We start from the raw sequence: 12,698 nt of genomic DNA, 5'->3' as shown, positions 1-12,698 counted from the left end.
TGTGTGAGCTTGGGCAAATCACTTTTCTAGTGATTTCTAGTGATTATTTCTAGGATGAATTTTCCTCACTTACTTTCCTCATCTGAAAAATAGGGGAGTTGGCCCTTTTAATGGCCTTTCTTATCTCTGAGACTTAGTTTCCTCATCTGTAAAGTGTGGAGGGGGGTGGACCAGGTAACTTTTAATAGCCCTTCTTCTGAGACTCAGTTTCTTCATAAAATGAGGAATTTGGAACAGATAAACCAATCTCTAAGGGCCATTCCCTTTTCTAGGCATCAGTTTCCACATTTGTAAAATTATAAAACTGGACCAGATGACCTGTCAGGTCCCTTCTGGCTCTCAGTCAATGATTCCGTTTTCATCCTAGAGTCAGGAAGGATGACTCTGAAGGGTGTGCTGAGAGATGCCATTCGTGATCTATTTCTGCTCAGATCTATAATCCCTGACTCCACTTACCGACTTCCACAAATTCATTGTCCTCCAAGGCAACTTCTAAAAGGTCATCATTGTCCAGTAGACCCAACCCCTTACATCTCCGCATGTAGAACTTCACATCATCCACCGAGGCAAAACCTCCATTGTCAGGCTTGTTCTTCATGTACCTCCTCACGGCTTCCCGGCCCAGCCACTTCACCGTGAGGCCATCCTGACATGGTACAGCCAGCCACTCCCCCCGTACGTGGACTGTATATCTGGGCATCTTTTTTCTCCTGGAGGTCTGTTTCCGTTGAGTATCTCTGCCTGGGATGACACCTCTGCCAAAGGGAACTGAGACAGAAAATAACTATGCGCCACTCCAAAGGCTATGACCTAAGAGTCAGCCCATGGAGAAGGAGGGAGGCCAATCAGAGAGACCTTTTTCCTCTTGCCTGTTCAGGTTGATAAAGTCACTGTTTGGAAAGAGCTCCATCCACTCCCAAACTGGGTCAGGAGACACACCTCCTTATCTAACTTGGGAGTGAAATAACTGGTGGGTAAGGTGTTATCTTCCCCCTAGAAATGTTTTAACCCAGGACAGACTCTAACAATGGGGGTGGGGTAATATCTGAAGGGAAGGAATTGATTTTTTAAAAAATAAGCCCTCTCTCACTTTGCCCTTTGGTCTATGTATTGCAATTGAATGCCTGCCTGATCTAAGCAAGAGAGGGGACCTGAGGCTTTAGATAAAATTCAGTGAATCAGCTACCAATGCAAATAAATTCAACAAACATTTGTTAAGAATACATACTATATTATTGTGCCATAAAAAATGAGGAGCAGGAGGATTTCAGAAAAACCTGAAAAGATTTATATCAACTGATGCAGAGCGAAGTGAGCAGAACCAGAACACTGTACACAGTAACAGCAATGTTATATGATGAACTGTGAATCCCTTAGCTGTTCTTAGCAATACAATGATCCAAGACAACTCTAAAGGACTTATGATGAAAAATGCTGTCTGCCTCCAGGAAAAGAACTGAATATGGACTGAAGCATGCTCTCTCTCTCTCTCTGTGCTACTCCAAAGGCTACGACCTAAAAGTCAGCCCACAGAAGAGGCCAATCAGGGAGACCTTTTTCCTTTTCCCTGTTCGGAATGATTAGGCCACTGTTTGTAAAGAGTTCCATCTACTCCCAGGATGAAACTTCTGATTATATCTATCCTAGAATTAGAGCAGAGTTTTACATAGGTTCCAAAAAATGTGTATCTCCATAAGCACTCTTTGTGTATAAGACAACTCTGAAATCATTAAGAAGTCTGTCCGAACTATAGATAAACCAAGATTTCAGAGGACTGATAGTTCTACATGCTACCCACCTCCTGTGCTGGAGGGTATGGACTCAGCACAGAATGAGACGTATACAGAGTGTGCCCAGAGTCTTTAAGCTGTTAAAGCTGCACTAAGACTTTTGCGATGACCTGTATTTTTTGGACATAGCCAATTTGGGAATTTGCCCAGGCATATTTATTACATATTGAATGAAAGGGCAGGGAGAGAAAAAAATTGTTTTTTTTTTTGTTAATGGGAAAAATATTGATTGAATTTTAATTAATTTTAATTTAATGTTGACTGATCATGGATCGCAGTTTACCAGCATTGATCAGCACATGCTCTGCAATCTATAGTCCTTAGAGAGTTGCTTGGGGGTACTAAGTGATTAAGTGACTTGCCCACAATCACACAGTGATTGTGTTAGAGGTGAGGCTAGATCTCAGGTTGTCCTGACTCTGAGGCAGGTCCTCTACTCATTGAAAGCATTGGTAGAGAAAGCTTCCTCATGAGGAGTTCCCTACTCCAATTAAATAACATTCATCCCCTCCCAACCCCAACAACAGCAGTAGCAACAACAATTTTCCTTCTTCCCCTCTTTTCTTCCTTCCCTGCCTCTCTTCCTCTTTCTACCCATTTTTCCCTTCCTTCCTTCTTTCTCTTCTTTTGATTTGCCCTATTTCCAAACTGAACTGGTTTGTTCCTCCTTAGGCATTCTGAAGCCTGTGTACCTCCACACTCCCCTCACTGGTACTGGACCTACTTCAGACATGCTCAAAGAACCCATTTGACTCAGTCTCTTCATTAGCAGATATAGTTGTGCACCACCACGCCTGGCCGCACAATTGCTTTTTCTTAAACCAAAAAATCACTGCAGGTATTAAAAAGAGGAAGGTAATTTACATTTACATGACAAATAAAGTATTTTTGATGGAGAAGGCATGTAACCGGTGAATTAAATGGTGGAAAATTACCATCAAATCTCCTAAATACAAAATTTCAGTTTTGATGGTTTGGGTTTGAATTACTTTTGGGACTTCCCTCCCAATCTCCACAAGGCTTCATCAAATGGCTCTCTTACTGAGTAGCCCCAGGAGGGAGAGAAAACCAAGGGCAAGTGCTCGCCATGCATTGAATGATGGTTGTGACTCTGTAATTCCTTAGTAAAGTCTGACAAAATGCGGGTGCTCAGGAAAGGAGGAGAGTTTCAGGATACAAAGGTGGCGTGTTTCCTGCCCTCTGGGAGTTCACAAACTAACTGGAAAAGAGAAGGTTTTCTTACACAAAATCCACAATTGAGAAGAGGAAAAATAGAATCAAATGCTCAATTGTACAGTCCAAACTGGGAGTGTTATTGTAAGAGATCAGAGAAAGGAAAAGAGTAATTTAAGCCACTGAAGTTAAGGAAGGAAAAAGTGGGGTATAGTCTGGGCTTTGAATTATGAGCAGGATTTGGGTAGGCAAGAGTAGTGGCAGGTTATTTCAAAGGAAGTGATAGAGAGGACCTATGATTTCACTGGTCCAGGGAACTCCCAGGTGAGGCTCTACTAGTGCATGTTGGCACCTTCTCTGCAACTGTCAGTTGCCTGGGGCACTCAGAGGTTACACATGGCCAGGGCCACAGAGCCAGGATATGCCAGAAGCAGAATTTGAACCCAGGTCCTCTTGGATTTGAGGTTGGCTCTCCCTCCATTCTGCCCATAGGGAGAGGATCATGAATTAAGGCATGGAAGTAAGAAGGGGCATAATTGGGATCACAACATTTTAACTTTGGAGCTGGAAGGGACCTGAAAGGTTATGAAGTCCAACCCCCCCCCCATTTTACAGATGAGGAAGCCAAGGCCAACCAACACTATGACAGTGGGAAAACAGCAAGGACACTAACGTGCCTAGGGGAGTGAGAGGCCAGTGTTGTTGAATGTGGGTAGATTCCTGTCAATTCACTGTCATTACCATTTTGGCATGAGACAACTCTCTGAGATAAAAGAGAAAGGAAAAGGACCCACATGCACAAAAATATTTATAGCAGCTCTCTTTTTGTGGTGGCAAAAAATCAGAAATTGAGGGGATGCCCATCCATCAGGGAATGGCTGAACAAGTTGTGATATGTGATTGTGGTGGAATAATGTGCTATAAGAAATGATGAGCAGTCAGGTTTCAGAAAAACCTGGGAAGACTTATATGAACAGATGCAAAGTCAAGTGAACAGAACCAAGAAAACATTGTACACAGTAACAGCAATATTGTAACAATGATCAACTGTGAATGACTTAGCTATTCTGACCACAATAATCCAAGACAATTCTGGACTTAGGATGAAAAATGCTATCCATTTCCAGAGAAAGAACTGATAGGGCCCGAATGCAGATTGAAGCATTCTTTTTATTACTTTTTCTTGTTTGTTTGTTTGTTTTGGGGGGGGGGTGATATCTGTGTTTTCCTTTGCAACATAGCTAATATGGAAATATTTTGCATGAGTACACATGTATAATCTATATCAACTTGCTTGCCTTCTCAAGGAAGAGGAAGACTAGGAAGGAGGGAGATCATTTGTAACTCAAGATATTAAAAAGTGTTAAAATTTATTTATACATAATTGAGGGAAAAAAAGGAGTTAGCTCTCTAGTCCACTCTTAGTGGACCCTCAGAGTCAATGTTTTTGGACCTCAATCTCATTTACAAAATGAACAGGTTGGAGTCAGTGACCTCTAAGGTACCTTGTATCCCAAAATAGATGATCCTATAATTTAGATATTTTAACATTTTCCTTACAAAATGGTTTTTCAAATGTTAATCATAGTTCAGTGTCATTTTAATAGCTCTGAAAGTGTCTTAATGGAAGCTGTGGGGGCTAAGGTGAAAGAATGATGATTGAGTTGGATAAAAAGGAATAGAGTTCAAGAGGTTGCTTAGAATGAGGCTGAAAATGTAATTTTTTGTGGGGCTAGACCCCTAAAATTTCTTTGGTGTAGGGAGCTCCCAGGATGAACCCTCTCTCTACCAATGCAGATTTGTATATCCAATGGTAGCTTGATTTTGAATTGTCTGGGACACTGGCAGATTGAATCCTAGTGCCTTCCCTTTGTTAATTACTTCTTTATTCTATGTAGAGCTTGCCTTGTATCAATGTGTTTGGCCTGTTGTCTTCCCCATCAGATTGTAAGCTCCTTGGGGGCAGGAACTGTCTTTCGCCTTTTTTTATCCCCAGAGCTCAGCACAATGCCTGGTACAGAGTAGGAACTTTAAAAATGCCTCCTCCTCTTCCTCACCATCACCATCTTCCTCCTCCTCCTCCTGCTGCTGCTTCCCCCCCACCCCCATTCCCTTGGAGCAGACCATCCTGGTGCCTCTTTTGTGAAGCAGCGGCTGAGGAGACACCCGACTCACATGGTTGATGAAAAGCCGAAGGAAGGAGTCAAGACTAAAAACAGTGACCAGGTTAATTTGAAGTTGGCAGGGCAAAATGGTTCAGTGGTGCAATTTAAGATGAAGAGGCACACATCACTTAGTAAACTAATGAAAGCCTATTGTGAATGACAGGGTTTGTCAACGAGGCAGATCAGATCCCGATTTGATGGGCGACCAACCAATCAAACAGACACACCTGCACAGCTGGAAATGGAGGATGAAGACATAATTGATGTATTCTAGCAGCAGACAGGAGGAGCTTACTAAAAAGAGATCTACAACACTACTCCAGAACTGTGCTTCCAAAGAAAACAATACATTCACAATTAGAAAACCAAGATTTGGTTCATCCACATCCTGATTACTGCAGTAGTTTTCTCTCCCATGATTCCCTTCCCCCATTCCTTTATTGTACATAAAGGAACTGGTGTATGTGCACAGGCATAACGCGTATTTTTTTTTATTAAATGGCCAATAGTATGTTTTGATTAACATCAAATGGAGACGGGGAGGGGAAAAAACAAACCGGTGCTGCGAAAATATCTCTTTTCTCCATTAGTGGCATGCTCATTTAACTTTTATCTTTATATTCCAGTAAGTTATTTTGCTCTCAGTTTTATCAACAACAAAAAAACTCCACAAAAAAATCCCTGCATACCTTGTTTGAATGGATAATTAAAATGTTTTTCTTTTATCATTGTAAAACCAAGAACAATTTTGTAACTTTTGTACGTAGCTGTTACATGTAAGGCAATCTCTGTCTCTAAGGATAAATCACTATAAAGAAATTGATCCGAGATAGTTTTCCCTTCAAGTCAAACATCTTGTTGTTTAAATAAAGTTCTTTAAAATGGAAAAAAAAAATTTACTGATTGAAGTGCTTTTCCCAGGATCACACAGCCAGTATAGTCTTATCAAAGAAAACGGTGGTCTAACCCGACCCACTCCCTGGTTTGTTGACTAGCCTGTGTTTCATAGGTGTATGTGACCAGAACAGTAATAAATAGATTTATTCCCCTAAAGTTGTCTATGCCACTGACACTTAGCATTGCAGAATGCTCCTCTGTGGCTAACCAAGCCAACTGCCTGTAACATCTTCTCACCTCAAGGACAAGGAAAAGGTCATTTGTCCTCAGCACCAGCTTCATTAATACCAAAAGAATTATCTACATCCCAGAATGTAGTTCCCTTAATTTTTGTGTGATGACCGTTTTTAACCAGTCATCACTTTGGTGGTCAGTCACTGTCCAATGGTTTTGACTGTTGCAAAAGACAAAAACACACTCAGCTAGTGTTTCTATCTTCCTTTAAGGTTGGCAAAGTATTTTATGAATATTAGCTCTTTTGATCCTCACAACAACCCTGGGAGATAGGTATTTACTATCCTCATTTTGCAGATGAGGAAGTAAGGTAAGCAGAGGTTTAGTGACTGCTCATGGTCCTAAAAGCGTCTGAGGTAGGATTGACCAGTGCACCCTCTGGCTGCCTCCTACAAAAAAAACCAAAACCAAACAATTTGCCCCCTCCAAAATCTACTGGCTTTGGAAACAACCACCCAAAATTACTAAAGAAACTGAAGGTGGTCGGGACCTTGTCAGCTGAAGAGGCAAGTATGGAAACCAACCAAGGGGCTATGACAGCTGGAGAGACATTTCACTGATCACTAGTTACCTATCCACCCCTAGCAAAACAAGAGGCTCTGTCCTGGAGACCCCCAACCCTGAAGGCAATCTGTCCAGTTTTTGTTCACAGGGGATTGCTAATTAATTTTGTTACAATGTTAGTTTATTCCTAAGTGAGGTGTTAACAGATTAAGAGCAAAAGGTGTCTGTGCTTTCAAGTTTATTTAAAAATTAGACATTAGATGGTGCTGAACTTCTGCATGGCAGCAGCTTTCAACTAAACAACCGAAGTCATGCATTAGGCATAATAGAAAGAGGCATATTTGTGGACGGTGGATCAGGACTGGGTGGCCTTCTTCCTTTCACGGGTCTGACATCTTAAGAACCATTAAATGTGGCAAGTTTTCCAGTGCTGCAGAAATTCTTTTTGATAAATGAGAGGTAGCTTTAAAAATCTCAGCTCAGTTTTATTTTGGCAAAAATCACCGATACAATAGAATACAAATCTAGAAGTAAATGGGAGTGTGTGATTACAGAGCAATTCACAAATACGTTTCAGTTATTCAATTAAAAAAAACGAATGGTGGGCAGGGCAGGTGGGTGATGTCCTCAGTCCACTTTCAGATCCTTTCCCACCAGCATGGCAGTCACGGGATGCATACTAGCTTTGTGTTGCTGGTAGGCACTGAGAGCCAGACTTCGGGATTTATCAAAGGCAGCAAGATCCCTGCAAAAGATTTTTACATCATTTTACACAAAATAACATTCTACAGAATTTAATATAAGGCTAAGTGCTCCAGGATAGGCTAAGGGATAGTCTGTACCTGCTTGTGTCAACTTAAAAAAATAGCCTTCTACATGCAATTCTCAACTGCTTTTCAAGTATGAAAATAGACTGTAAACTCCATGAAGGCAGGATCTACTTTGTCTTTGTACCTCCAGTGACTAGAATAGTGCCCAGCAGTTGGTATTTAATAAATGCTTCATTTCAATTTGAAAAACACAGTTGGTGTTTCATAAATGCTTCACTTAATTTGAAAAAAAAATTCATTAAAAAAACTTAAGGTGATTAAAATACAAAAGAAGAAATCACAACAGCCTGAATGCTGAAGACAAATGGGAACCTGTAAACAAGGGCAGGGCTAATCACTGCTTATCTGTAAGCTTGCGTAATTCCTAAAAGCGAATATTAATATTAAAATACAGTCCTTAATAACCTGTATCAAACTGAACTCAAATCAATTCAAATGACAAAACAGGAAAGTTAGGGATCATCATTTTTCTCCACCAAAAATATATTCCTGTGGTTTCCTGTAACTTCTGTACATTCCTTACCCCTCCAGAAGGGGAGGCAGGTCTGGGCTGCAGAGGGCTTCCATTCCCAAAGAATGACTTATCTGAATTACCAGTACTTCAGACCTGGGTGGATTCTTTCATTCCTAATAGAGAAATGCAACCCTCCCACAACTTCTCAGATATCTCGGGGTGCTGTCAGAATAGAAAAAGCCAACCCCCTCCTGCCTGCCAGACTGGCAAGGAATCTATATGGATGTGGTTGGCCTGGTCCTTAGCTATCAGCTAGCCCATTCCAAAAGGCTCAGTGTATAATTGACCAAAGCTCCTCAGTCATGGGCCACAGCATGAAGAGGCATCAGGGCAGAACTTAAAAGCAAGATTTAATGTTGTTATTAATTTCCCAATATTCTAGGAAAACTGACGGTATAAATCAAATTTGGCTTAATTTACCAAAGCAGCAAAAGAATTTGTTTTCATTTACTACATTTATTAAAGCCACCTGGGGGTTGAGCCACCCACAAGTTAGCCATGGATATCTGCAGACTCTGGCTATCCTGTTTTATGAAAAAGACAACGCCTGGAGCAAAGGGCCTTACAGAAATCATCCCCAACAGGTCCTTTTCAGGCTTATTGCTAATGACTGGTTTTCCCTTTTACAACTCACTAACCAATTCATTAGGCATTAATTAAGTCCTTGCTTAGAACTGTCCTCAACAACCCTTTGGGAGCATTCAGATTTTTAAAATGGCTTTTCTTTCCCCTCCTTCTAGTTAAAGGGGCCATTCTCTGCCTCATTTCCTACCTAACCTTAATCCTGATTGGGCACTGCCTCAGTCAAACTGAGACCTGAGACCTCAGCTTAAAAGGGCCAATGTCTCCCACTGCATTCGGGGACATCTCCTGATCTGTATCTGGCCACTGGACCTAGGTGGCTCCAGAGGAGAGAGTGAGGTTGATGACTTTGCAAGCCCCTCCTCACTTAAATTTAATTCACTTGCATGTGATGGCATCATCTCCCTGATGTCATTGGTCCTCTTTGAGAATAAGGACGAACAATGACCCCTGCCCCCGCTTTGGCACATAATTCTAGACTTCTCTTCTTCACTCCCCAACCAATCTCTACTATGCAACTGGGCTAACCCTTTTCATTTACCTTTTTGAAATATTCTGGCATCCATATAAACTCCAAGAGGAATAATGGGGTTGACCAGCTGTTATCTTGAATCTCCAAATACAAAGTTTGTCTTCTCCGTAAAGTGAATTAACTTTGGCACCTAGCCAGCCTTGGAGTCAGGGAGCTCTGAGTTCAAGTTCCACCCCTGATATGTACAAACTGCACAATCCCCCCATAGGGAGGGATTTAGTTGCAGCTCTAGACTGCAGGTGGCCCAGATCAGTGAAACCAGGGCTCCAGCACCCAGCTCTGTTCTTTGTTCTCATCAATGTTTGAGATGGAAATTACAGCGTCTTGGTGATGTGCCTGGGGCCTCCTGGACAGAACGAGCACTGAACCCACAGAGCAGACTGGATTTTCTTTAACATTTCTAAAAAACCTTTTGGGGATTGCCAGAAATCCCCTTGACAAAAGCACTGGGAAACCTGATCTAAAAAGCCTTATGGATAGACTTCCCTCAAAATGGAAGCCACAATGTCTTTGCATCACCGTCACCAAGCACCCACTTTGCCTCAAACCCCACCCCCCTTGAGGCCTCCTCCTCCTCCAGCCACAGTCATTCCCTGAGCTTGTGAGCCTCTGCAGAATGTGAGCTCCTCCACCAGTCTTTGGACCCTCAGCACCAAGCCTGCACCAAGAACGTGGCTAATAAATGCTGGGCTACGCTAAGTAAGTGCTTAATAAATGTTGGGATTGAGTCCAATCAACCAACCTCATCCCACCATCCCACTGTGTGTGAGTGCTCAGAACAGATTCTGGAAGCCGAGGGGCCTTACTTGAATAAGGGGCGGGTAAACTTCAGTCTTCCTTGTCCTGTGGCCATCTCTAGAGCCAGGGGTATGGCGTCTTCCCACTTGGACTGGATGCAAAGGCGCAGCCATCTGATGAGAGAAGCAGAGTCAGGGGAGGGCTTGGGGAAAGGGTCATAGGCTGAAAACTGAAGGGGCCTGAGCCAGTCACTGAAGCCAGTCCTTTTTAGAGGAGGAAACTGAAGCCTAGGAAGTGAAAGGACTTGTTCAAGGTCACCAGATGACCTTCAGCGACATCAGGATCCGAAACCAAGTCCCTTGGACTCTAGGACCATGATGTTCTCAAAGGGCCTGACATGATGACTTTCTCAAATTTTTTATTAGGGAAACCAAAGTACCAGGTGAACAAGACCACACTGGAAGACTCTGAGGGACCTCAAAGTAAAAAACAAGGCTCAAAACTCAGTATACTTAACTTTAATCCTCCCTTAATTCTCTTACACAGTTTATTCTCAAGATGGATTTATTTACAGCACCACCTCTGACAGAAAACCATTTCTAAATCTGCTCAAAAACTCAGCCTCCACCCAACATCATAACTACATTTCATCTATGGCACTCTTTTTTTGTTGTTGTTGTTTTGTTTTTATTTAATATATTTAGTTTTCGGCATTGATTTTCACAAGAGTTTGAATTACAAATTTTCTCCCCATTTCTACCCTCCCCCCACTCCAAGATGGCGTATATTCTGGTTGCCCTGTTCCCCAGTCAGCCCTCCCTTCTGTCATCCCACTCTCCTCCCATCCCCTTTTCCCTTCCTTTCTTGTAGGGCAAGATAAATTTCTATGCCCCATTGCCTGTATATCTTATTTTCTAGTTGCATGCAAAAACTTTTTTTTTTTGTTTTGGAACATCTGTTTTTAAAACTTTGAGTTCCAAATTCTCTCCCCTCTTCCCTTCCCACCCCTCCCTAAGAAGTCAAGCATATCAACATAGGTCACATGCGTATCATTATGTATAACCCTTCCACAATACTCATGTTGTGAAAGACTCACTATATTTTGCTCCTTCCTAACCTATCCCCTTTTCTCCCTTGACCCTGTCCCCTTTTGAAAGTGTTTGTTTTTGATTACCTCCACCCCCATCTGCCCTCCCTTCTATCATCCCCCCCCTTTTTTATCTTCTTCTTCCTTTTTTTTTCCTGTGGGGTAAGTTACCCAATTGAGTATGTATGGTATTCCCTCCTCAGGTCAAATCTGATGAGAGCAAGATTCACTCATTCCCCCTCACCTGACTTCTCTTCCCTTCCTACAGAACTGCTTTTTCTTGCCACTTTTATGCGAGATAATTTACCCCATTGTATCTCTCCCTATCTCTCTCTCTCAATATGTCCCTCTCTCATCCCTTAATTTTATTTTATTTCTTTTAGATATCTTCCCTTCATCTTTACCTTACCCTGTGCCCTCCCTCCTCTCTCTCTCTCTCTCTCTCTCTCTCTCTATATATATATATTATATATACACATACATATATACATACATACACACTCACATATACATATATATACATAAACATATATATATATATGAATATTCCCTTCAGCTACCCTAATACTGCAGTCTCATGAATCATACACATAATCTTTCCATGCAGGAATGTAAACAAAACAGTTCAACTTTAGTAAGTCCCTTGCAATTTCTTTTTCTTGATTACCTTTTCATGCTTCTCTTGATTCTTGTGTTTGAAAGTCAAATCTTCTATTCAGCTCTGGTCTTTTCACTGAGAAAGCTTGAAAGTCCTCTATTTTATTGAAAGTCTATATTTTACCTTGGAGCATGATACTCAGTTTTGCTGGGTAGGTGATTCTTGGTTTTAATCCTAGCTCCATTGACCTCCAGAATATCGTATTCCAAGCCCTTCAATCTCTTAATGTAGAAGCTGTTAGATCTCGAGTTATTCTGATTGTGTTTCCACAATACTCAAAGTGTTTCTTTCTGGCTGCCTGCAATATTTTCTCCTTGATCTGGGAGCTCTGGAATTTGGTGACAATATTCCTAGGAGATTTCTTTTTGGGATCTATTTGAGGAGGCGATCGGTGGATTCTTTCCATTTCTATTTTGCCCTGTGGCTCTAGAATATCAGGGCAGTTCTCCTTGATAATCTTGAAAGATGATATCTAGGCTCTTTTTTGGATCATGGCTTTCAGGTAGTCCAATAATTTTTAAATTATCTCTCCTGGATCTAGTTTCCAGGTCAGTGGTTTTTCCAATGAGATAGTTCACATTGTCTGCCATTTTTTCATTCCTTTGGTTCTGTTTTATAATATCTTGATTTCTGATAAAGTCACTAGCTTCCACTTGCTCCAATCTAATTTTTAAGGTAGTATTTTCTTCAGTGGTCTTTTGGACCTCCTTTTCCATTTGGCTAATTCTGCCTTTCAAGGCATTCTTCTCCTCATTGGCTTTTTGGAGATCTTTTGCCATTTGAGTTAGTCTATTTTTTAAGGTGTTGTTTTCTTCAGTGTATTTTTCAGCATTTTTTGGGGGTCTCCTTTAGCAAGTCATTGACTTGTTTTTCATGGTTTTCTCGCATCCTTCTCATTCCTCTTCCCAATTTTTCCTCTGCTTCTCTAACTTGCTTTTCTAAATCCTTTTTGAGCTCTTCCATGGCCTGAGACCAGTTCATGTTTTTCTTGGAG

At 41.5% G+C, this 12,698-nt stretch overlaps 2 protein-coding genes across 2 annotated transcripts in view; both read right to left on the bottom strand.

The window, feature by feature from the left end:
• HAL (histidine ammonia-lyase) overlaps positions 1 to 883 on the bottom strand; it is a gene marked incomplete in the record, with an annotated part of 8,884 nt that extends 8,001 nt beyond the window's left edge. The window contains 1 exon segment of the mRNA XM_036761990.1: positions 457 to 883. Within this exon segment, the coding sequence (XP_036617885.1) occupies positions 457 to 700 (244 nt within the window).
• Positions 884 to 7,227: 6,344 nt separating this feature from the next.
• Positions 7,228 to 12,698, bottom strand: part of LTA4H (leukotriene A4 hydrolase) — a 41,787-nt gene continuing 36,316 nt past the window's right edge. Inside the window, exons 18-19 of the mRNA XM_036761675.1 lie at positions 10,028 to 10,132; positions 7,228 to 7,508 (exon numbers count right to left, since the gene is read on the bottom strand). Coding sequence (XP_036617570.1) covers positions 7,391 to 7,508; positions 10,028 to 10,132 — 223 coding nt within the window. The 3' untranslated portion in view covers positions 7,228 to 7,390. The remainder of the gene's footprint in view (positions 7,509 to 10,027; positions 10,133 to 12,698) is intronic.

The sequence above is a fragment of the Trichosurus vulpecula genome, chromosome 5 (genome assembly GCF_011100635.1).
Source record: "Trichosurus vulpecula isolate mTriVul1 chromosome 5, mTriVul1.pri, whole genome shotgun sequence".
Classification (NCBI taxonomy): Eukaryota; Metazoa; Chordata; class Mammalia; order Diprotodontia; family Phalangeridae; genus Trichosurus; species Trichosurus vulpecula.
This window is presented reverse-complemented; position numbering and strand designations above follow the sequence as displayed.